The 9,521-nt window shown below is 43.2% G+C and overlaps 1 protein-coding gene across 2 annotated transcripts in view; it reads right to left on the bottom strand.

The window, feature by feature from the left end:
• Positions 1-346: 346 nt before the first annotated feature.
• ATP6V1C2 (ATPase H+ transporting V1 subunit C2) overlaps positions 347-9,521 on the bottom strand; it is a 33,464-nt gene continuing 24,289 nt past the window's right edge. For both annotated transcript variants that reach the window (XM_058178480.1, XM_058178488.1), the window contains 4 exons: positions 6,491-6,584; positions 4,195-4,292; positions 3,712-3,841; positions 347-1,005 (listed from right to left, as the gene is read on the bottom strand). In XM_058178480.1, the coding sequence (XP_058034463.1) occupies positions 910-1,005; positions 3,712-3,841; positions 4,195-4,292; positions 6,491-6,584 (418 nt within the window). In that variant the 3' untranslated portion in view covers positions 347-909. The remainder of the gene's footprint in view (positions 1,006-3,711; positions 3,842-4,194; positions 4,293-6,490; positions 6,585-9,521) is intronic.

Below are 9,521 nucleotides of genomic sequence, written 5' to 3'. Positions count from 1 at the left end.
AATATAATACTCCTATAACAGAAGACATGATTTCTTGGAAGAATCTTAGAAAAACCCCAGTGTTAGTATTAAATTCTCCTGCCCCAAGAACGTTATGCAATATTTCTCTTTTTAAAAAGGCTCACTTTAGGGCCTCCAGGATTCCAGCATTGTTGGAGCCATTTATTGGACTCACGGGGGTTTTTCCGAAGAGCATTTAAGGATGTTTCATCTGTATTGTAACATTGTCAACCAACGGTGGTGAGAGGAAATGCCATTTATTCTAATCAAGTTGGACACTTAAAAGGCCATACTACTTTCAACAAACCGACAAAATGAGATTTCAAGTTTTGTATTATGTCTGCAATGAGTCAGTCTTCAGTGGAAGGGGAAGCTGTTTCATTGAAATGAGAGAAAAATTTTCTGACCGGATTTCTTACATGCTAAACTGAAGCAACCAGATTAAAATTAACTTCCCAAACATATTTCCCTCTGAAATTTCACTGTGTAACTGCTGTGTTGACTGAATCAATACATTAAACCAATTACAGATTTATGACTCCAGGATAGTTCTACCTTAACTGCCAGATATCTGGATTTTATTTAAAACCTTAGATGATCAGGAGCATTTTGTAATTACAACAGAATAAATACAACAATAACACAACACCTTGCGAAGCATGTTTTCTAATACAATCAAAAAAAAGCTTCCGGTATCTTTTTAATTGTCAAAATGGAAAAAAAGCAACCAGTCTACTTATAGTCAAGCCAAATCTAGGAACTACAATGATCACTTGCTTAAAATTACTTGCTCTTTCTGCACTGAAAGGGCCACATTCCTATTCTGTTTGCAGTAAAAACAAAAGGGATGTTATTTTGTTTACAAATCCTACAATACTGAAAAACAAGTCACACTTGGAGCAGCAAACTTTATCTGGAATCGAGAAGGCTGAGGTCAATCTTGAAATAGACATAGGGATAGTAGTCCTGATTGCTTAGCTGCAAGCCTGGAATGTCGACTGAAGTCTGGGGGGAAAATGAAAGTAGAGTGAGTTCCTTAAGACTTCTAGATAGATGCTACAATTTTTACAAAATGTGAGGGAATACTTCCGAATCATCAGTAACTATAACAGGAACAAGTACTGTGAAATGAAAGACTTCAAACAGTAAATACAGAGGTTAATTTGGAAATCCCCAGATTAGTGAAAGGAAGCTGATCCCCCCATTGGAAGTCTCTAGGTCAGGGGTGTCAAACTATTTCACTGAGGGCCACATCAGGGTTGTGTCTGACTTTGGGGGAGTGGAGGGATGGCCAGGGTGGGGGTGGCCAGCTCAACATCACTCGTGTCAGGGGCACCTGTACTGGCCTGAGCACACTGCCAGCAAAAATGGGCTCCCGAGCTCCGTTTTTGGCTGCGACATCCTCCTGCAACCCTCTGCCAGCAAAAACAGAGTTTGGGTGCCCACAGCCCTCTCAAGCTCCGTTTTCAGTTGCACGGCTTGCTAGCAAAAATGGAGCTCCGTTTTCATTGGCAATTGGCTGTTTACAGGACAGCCCCGCAGGCTAGATCTGGCCCCCGGGCCTTGAGTTTGACACCCCTGCTCTAGGTCTTCTGGCTGTTAACCTCATAGCTGTTACAGGAATAAGGTAGGCCAATTTAAGGGTGGGGTAACTGCAGCCCTGGAAATCCACACAGTACTCTGCTGGGAAACTACAGCCCTTTTATGACCTGTGGATTTCAACTGGCTCAGGAATTCTGGGAGTTTTTTTTTTTTTAATTTACATTTATATCCCGCCCTTCTCCGAAGACTCAGGGCAGCTTACAGTGTGTAAGGCAATAGTCTCATTCTATTTGTATATTTACAAAGTCAACTTATTGCCCCCCCAACAATCTGGGTCCTCAAGTCATAAAGGGGCCATCGTTACCCATCTCTGCTCTAAATGATTTATTACCGTTTATTATCAACGCTTCTTTGTTGGATGGGGTTTTCCCTGCCGCCTTGAAAGAGGCGGTGGTGAGACCCCTCCTTAAGAAGCCCTCATTGGACCCAGCTATTTTGGGTAATTATCGTCCAGTCTCCAACCTTCGCTTTGTTGCGAAGGTTGTAGAGAGTGCCGTGGCGCGACAGCTGCCCCAACACCTGGATGAAGACGTCTATCTAGACCCGTTCCAGTCCGGTTTCCGACCCGGATACAGCACGGAGACAGCTTTGGTCGCATTGGTGGATGATCTCTGGAGGGCCAGGGACAGGGGATATTCCTCTGCCCTGGTCCTATTAGACCTCTCAGCGGCTTTCGATACCATCGATCATGGTATCCTGCTGCGCCGGTTGGAGGGATTGGGAGTGGGAGGCACCGTATATCGGTGGTTCTCCTCCTATCTCTCCGACCGGTCGCAGACGGTGTTGACAGGGGGGCAGAGGTCGACCGCGAGGGGCCTCACTTGTGGGGTCCCACAGGGGTCGATTCTCTCGCCCCTGCTGTTCAACATCTACATGAAGCCGTTGGGTGAGATCATCAGTGGTTTCGGGGTGAGATACCAGCAGTACGCTGACGATACTCAGCTGTACTTTTCCACCCCGGACCACCCCAATGAAGTTGTTGAAGTGCTGTCCCGGTGTTTGGAAGCTGTACGGGTCTGGATGGGGAGAAACAGGCTCAAGCTAAATCCCTCCAAGACGGAGTGGCTGTGGATGCCGGCACCCCGATTCAGTCAGCTGCAGCTGCGGCTGGCTGTTGGAGGCGAGTTACTGGCCCCAAAAGATAGGGTGCGCAACTTGGGTGTCCTCCTGGATGACCGGCTGTCGTTTGAAGACCATTTCGGCAGTTGCGCCCCTTCCTTGATCGGGATGCCTTATGCACAGTCACTCATGCGCTCGTTACCTCTCGCTTGGATTACTGTAATGCTCTCTACATGGGGCTCCCCTTGAAGTGCGCTCGGAGGCTTCAGTTAGTCCAGAATGCAGCTGCGGGTTATAGAGGAGCTACGTAGCTCCCATGTAACACCGCTCCTGCGCAGACTGCACTGGCTGCCTGTGGCCTTCCGGGTGCACTTTAAGGTGTTGGTTATGACCTTTAAAGCGCTCCATGGCTTAGGACCTGGGTACTTACGGGACCGCCTGCTGTTACCACACGCCTCCCACCGACCCGTACGCTCCCATAGAGAGGGACTTCTCAGGGTGCCGTCCGCCAAACAATGTCGGCTGGCGGCCCCCAGGGGAAGGGCCTTCTCTGTGGGGGCCCCCACACTCTGGAACGAGCTTCCCCCGGGTCTACGCCAAATACCTGACCTTCGGACATTTTGTCGCGAACTCAAGACTCATCTTTTTATTCGCGCGGGGCTGGCTTAAATTGGGTTTTTAAATGTTGAATTTATTAATTTTAAACGGGGTTTTTTAGTATGGTAAATTTTAATTGCTGGGCTAATTTAATAAGTTTTTTAAATCGTATTTTAAACCTGTATATTGTATTGTCGGTTTTATTATGCCTGTACACCGCCCTGAGTCCTTCGGGAGAAGGGCGGTATAAAAATCAAATAAATAAATAAATAAATAAATAAATAAAATTCAACAGCCTCCTGATTGGGAGGCAGAAGGTGGTGTCAAAAATGAGACAAGGGGAAGGGTCGGAGAACAGGACACGTTACACATTTTGCCCTATGCTCTATGCTTCCCTCAGCCCTTGTTTGCCATCTCCATCCTTAGGCGGGACACCCGAAATGGAATACTTACGTCCATTAGGCTGGCTGCCGCTACTTCGTCCAGATGCTTGAAAATTGCATTTAATACTTCTCTCAACCTCTTCATAGATTTCTTATTAGGATGAAGTAGCATTGCCTGGAAGTTCACTGGTAATCCATACCTTGAACAGATGCAATAGAGGTTAAAAGTGGAAGCAGAGGAATGCAACGCAAGGAATTTTTACTTTACCTACTAACTATCCTCATTTTGCTTTTGTTTGTGACTAGGAATTTTTTAAGTCTTAAACTGCATCGAAGATTGTTTATTTTCCTTATTAACTCTTATCACAACCTTTGCCTAATTATAGTCTGTTTATTCCTGGAATGTTTAAGAACCCACTCCGCAGACTACCACCAAAGTATGTTTATAATCAATGAGGAAGTTAAACTGATCAACCAGGATATGTAATGATTGAATGGAGATTCCGATTGGCTTTAGGAAAAAAATATAACCTATGAAATTTCATCTGTTTACCTGAGGACAGATTCTGAAAAAACTCTTAGTGCCTTTATATGGATCCAAGCCACAAATGCTTCACTGAAGTTCACCTTCAACCATCTCAACAAAGGACCCTTTAAATGAGTAAAATATGGTATTAGACAACAAAAGAACTATAAGTGTAACTCTCCAAGGTTCCAAATTGGTGGCCCAATTTTTTGAAAATTTCACAAAATAATATCAAATATCTGAGAAGCAACAAAATCCGCTTTCTTAAATCCGCTTTCTTAATTACATTTAGGTATCGTCATGGTCCCACAATACCTAACCCAAATGGCTAATTGTGGTTCCTGGCCCCGCCCAGCAAAGTTGCTGCTAATCTGATTCAGCATTCAGTGATTAAAAAACAACTCTTTGGTAGGTAAAATAGAGTTGACATAGCAGGAATTTGACATCCATGCGAAACCTGTCACTTGTGGGCTGCATATACCTCCAATCCTATTTTATGGCCTTCGGAACCTCCAATTATGCCCCCAAATTCCACTTCTACTTCACTAATATTCAGTGGTGGGATTCAAGTAATTTAACAACCGGTTCTCTGCCCTAATGATTTCTTCCAATAACTAGTTTGCCAAACTGCTCAGAAAGTTAACAACCGGTTCTCCCGAAGTGGTGCGAACTGGCTGAATCCCACCACTGCTAATATTCAGCAATAGCAGGGTTTCATGCAAAATAAGGTTTGTGCAGGCTTCAGTTACCCATTCACTCCCTCAAAATCCAAGTCCTCCAAAAATGGGGCAAATGTGATATTAGCCAGTGACTCAAGTTATCAAGCCTCCTACAGTTCGTGGTGCTACCTCTGGCTGAGAAAAGCTTGCAGAAGAACTAGCCAACCTATTTGAATGGTGTCTGTTGGATTGCATTCTGTTCAGCATTCAGGGGATAATGATTTCCCCAGGCATTTGGGTCAGGAGGTTTATGTGACGTCCGTTGTTGTTGTTATTTGTGGGGGGGGGGAGTAGTACTAGTTGAGAGTGGGGTCATTGCTTTATCTGTGGGTGCTGGGGCTTGTATTTTGTGGGTTGTATGCTTTTAGTCCTTATATGCTGCCCGGAGTTATTTGTGTAAGATGGGTGGCCATATTAAACAAACAACATTAGGTAACATCCATTCACAGGGAAGACATTGCAAAGTCCCGCTTTTAGAAAATCAAGAGTATTATTCTGGACTACATATAATACCGTATTTAAAAACTATGTTTATGAGAGGAAACTGCACTGATTTATGCCTAATGAGGTGTGTGTGTGTGGGTGCGCATCTGTATGCATGTGTGCATCTTTGAGTCAATGTTGGCTTTGGCAACTGCTTGGACAAGTCCCTGTAATTTTCTTGGCAAGGATTTTCAAAAGTGGTTGGCCCTTGCCTCCTTCCTAGAACTGAGAGAAAGTGACAGGCCCAAGGTTACCCAATTGGCTTTGAGCTCCAACCTAGAAGTCACACTCTCCCAGTTTCTTACCTGGTGCTTTAACCACTATAGCCGTGATGGCGAACCTATGGCACACGTGCCAGAAGTGGCACGCAGAGCTGTCGCCTGTTGTTGTTCCAGGTTCTGGCGTGCCAGGCAGCTGATCTTCACGCACACAGGAGCTCCGGAAACCAGAAAAGCAGCCGCCCAGTGCGTATGTGCGCTCTAGGAAGATAATCTTCTGGGTTTTGATATGTGCATATGCACCGGGCAGCTGATCTTTGCACATGCATGCATGTCAGAAACTGGAAGACCAGGTGGCCAGAGCGCAAGTGTGCACTGGAAACAGGAACAGCAGCTACCCGGTGTGTGCATGCGCACTGGGTGGCTGCTCTTCCGGTTTCTGGCATGCGCACACACGTGCGTGCGCCATTCCCGTTTCGACACTCGGTGCCAAAAAGGTTCACCAACACTGCACTATAGCAGACTGGCTCACAAACATAAACATGCACACTCCAAATGTTTACAGCTGTAACAAGACCTGTAAACATAAACTACAAACATAATAGCGGTATTCACAATATATTAAATTTAATATATATATTTTTTTGTTTAGCCTGGGATGCAAACCTAGGTCATTGATTAATTTATGGGTCAATGAGTCATCAGGATTATGGCTCGATTAATTCAGCAATCAGGTTAAACGTGTTGCGTGAACAACACTTTCAGATAATGAATTATCTTGGATATCATCCCAAGAATACGTACAGGGCAAACCATTAATAGTGAGATCATGTGGTAACTTAGCAAACAGTCAGTAAGTCGGGAACAGAAGTTAATACGGACAACTTGAAGATGTTTACTTACATACTGTTGCTTCTTATCAGAAGCTAACTTCCTCATTTCATCCTTTTCATACTTCAGTTCTTTCTCATCAAAATAAAATTCCCGCACCATGAACCTTAAAAAAAATCAGTGTAGACATTCATCACGTGGGCTTTTATAAAGTTGTTTCCTGCCTGGGCTTTTGAACACAAATGTTCTTTCAAACCACAAGGTACAACCTAGCTGGGAAACAAGGTACATTTTGGCCATGTGGGAGTAAATCATATTAGACCAATTTTCAAAGCTTTTAGGAGCGCTTGTCATCCTTAATAAGCTTGCTTTATTTTCAGCTCTGTGAGCCCCTGCCGATGCATCAGACTGGAAAAGGTGACTCATTAGCTGAAGTTATGAAAGGTTTCTTATTTTGCTGTATATTCTATCCTTCCTCTCTGAATTTCACAGCCAACCTGTGTGTTTGGTTAGATGGAGAGCCAGTGGTTTCAATTCAGTCAAAATAAGTGATGATTTAGGCTACAGAGGCACTATTGGAGGCGGGGGTGGGGTCATCAAAACACAAAAAGACAAATTGAAGCCCCATTCCTTTGTATCAGCGGTCCCCAACCTTTCCTTTGTGATAACCCCCAAATATTTTTTTTTGATGCCTCTCCCAATGGACGCCTCATTAGGCAGCAATGCAAAACATATTTGCATGAGAATTGCGAGTCTAAGCAGGCTTTCGTCCACTTTCACTGTGTGCCTAAGCAGAGTGTGTCTCCCACAGATACCAGGTAGTCCGTGATGATTATGACAGTAATGGAGACTTCCCATCATGGTCATAATGGTCATAAAACAGGTCACCCATGTGAGTGACCCAATTTCCATGGCGATTGTTAGGCAAATACCATGGTCATTAAGGGAACTAATACTTTACAATGGGCTGGTTTAGCTGAAAACCAGAAGTTTGATGCCCGTTTTCAGCAAAATTGTAAAACGCAGCCATGTGAGTACAGAATGCCAAAAAGAGTTGAAAATGCAGGCTGGTTGCCGAGAGCCCAACATGTAGTCACATGACTGGGAGAATGGGGCGAGTGTCAGAACTTCAGGCTAACAAGTGTCCTCAGGGAGGTACATTGTAATTTTGAAGAGTCACTAAGTGATCTTCATAAGTTTTTTTTTTGTTTTACATTTATACCCCGCCCTTCTCCTAAGACTCAGGGCGGCTTACAATGTATAAGGCAATAGTCTCATTCTATTTGTATATATATATTTTTTTTTTACGAAGTCAACTTATTGCACCCCCAACAATCTGGGTCCTCATTTTACCTACCTTATAAAGGGTGGAAGGCTGAGTCAACCTTGGGCCGGGCTCGAACCTGCAGTAATTGCAGGCTCTGTGTTCTAATAATAGGCTTCTCTATTGCCTGAGCTATCCCGGCCCCTAGTTGAGGACTACCTGTAATCAAAACCTAGCCCAGAGGGGGATTTCATCCGGTTCACAGAAGATGCCATTGAGAGAGCTCTTCTCTCACTTAGCATCACATGGAAATCTGCATGTGGTGGCGTTACTAGCAAAATTTCTGTTTGTAACTAATGTGATTTGGCAGAAGGGGCTGTTTCAGGTAACCGAGTCCCTAAATTGTTCAAGGTTTAGGGTTAGGATTATTCAAGGTTTGATACGTAAGCATCAAACATTTGAAAGTGATCAGATTTGTTTAAAAAGCCATGGCATTTAAGACTGCTTTATTTGGACTTCCGGTTTGGCACCGTAGGTGATGGCGGTGATCTTTACGATCACCAACCTCTGGATTATGTGGAATCGCTAGGACAGCTTAAATCTGCTGTCCAGCGGTTCGGAAAACCCCCTCTTCGGGAGAAGGAGAAGGTGGTGAGCTGAGGGCAGAGGTTGAATTTCCCTAAAGCCCCTGAGAAAAAAGGGGTTTGAAGGGTTAAGTTCCCTCCAGTAACCCGAAGTGCTCCAGATCCGAGGATTCTTCTGCTTTGGCGGAACCAATCATCACGACCAAACGCCGAGATTTATTTTGGACAATAAAGGATTATACCGGACAGAACGAAAGTGGGAGAACTTTATGCAAGTAGCCAAGCCGATTCCCCGATACTTTGTAACAAGCTTGAAAACAGTAAAAAAATGGAGGCGAATTGTTAACAAGTTAACGAGTGGAAAGCGAAAGTGATACTTTCAGCATTTGCCGTCTGCAGTTGGTAATTTGCATGTTACTTGCTGCTTTTACTCTTTAACTCTTTGCTGCCTGCTGATAGAATCTAGGGGAGATTTTTAAATACTGCTTTAAAAGACTGTGTTTCTTAGAGGTTAAGAAGATTTAAAGTGAATATTAAGTTGGAAATAAATAAATAAATAATTTTATAGAAGATGGCAGCCAAACAATTAAAGTCTACTGTAACAAAGAGCTCTGGAACTTTATCAGCTGGTGCCTCTCCAGCTCATACAGCAGAGACTAGAACATTGAATTTAGAGGCGTTACAAGAGAACTTAAAAGGCTTTATAGAAGAAAAATTTAAAGTAATAACTGATGAGATGTCTGAAATGAAAGAGCAGATATCAGAAATTCAAGTGGGAAATAAAGAAGTTAAAGAAGGATTTGTAATGGCAGTACGAAGTTTGGCAACGAATGTGATTTTATTGGAAGAGGAGGTTGAAGAAATTAAGCAACATAATTTAAAATTAGAAAATAAAATGGATGAATTTCAAAGTAAAATGGAAAAAACAGAGGATGAAATAGTTTTGATACAATATAGAAATATGGAATTTGCTCTTAGAATTCGAGGTTTGAAAGAAAATAAGGAAGAGAATTTAAGGGAAATTTTTTCTGAAGTATTTGCTGAGATATTAGCAGCTCGTCCAGCAGATGTGGCTTATCAAATTGATAAAATATATCGTGTGAATTCTTGGATAGCAAGGCAAAAAAAGTTGCCAAGGGATGTTGTTATTTATTTTACAAACAGAACAGTGAGAAATCAGATTTTGCAAGCTTCATATAAGGGGGAGAAGATTCAGATTGCTGGTCAAGATATTTTGATATTAAAGGAAATTCCA

Source organism: Ahaetulla prasina, chromosome 1, assembly GCF_028640845.1.
Source record: "Ahaetulla prasina isolate Xishuangbanna chromosome 1, ASM2864084v1, whole genome shotgun sequence".
In the NCBI taxonomy this organism is placed as follows: domain Eukaryota; kingdom Metazoa; phylum Chordata; class Lepidosauria; order Squamata; family Colubridae; genus Ahaetulla; species Ahaetulla prasina.
The sequence above is the reverse complement of the archived record's forward strand: the minus strand, read 5'-3'. Positions and strand labels throughout refer to the sequence as shown.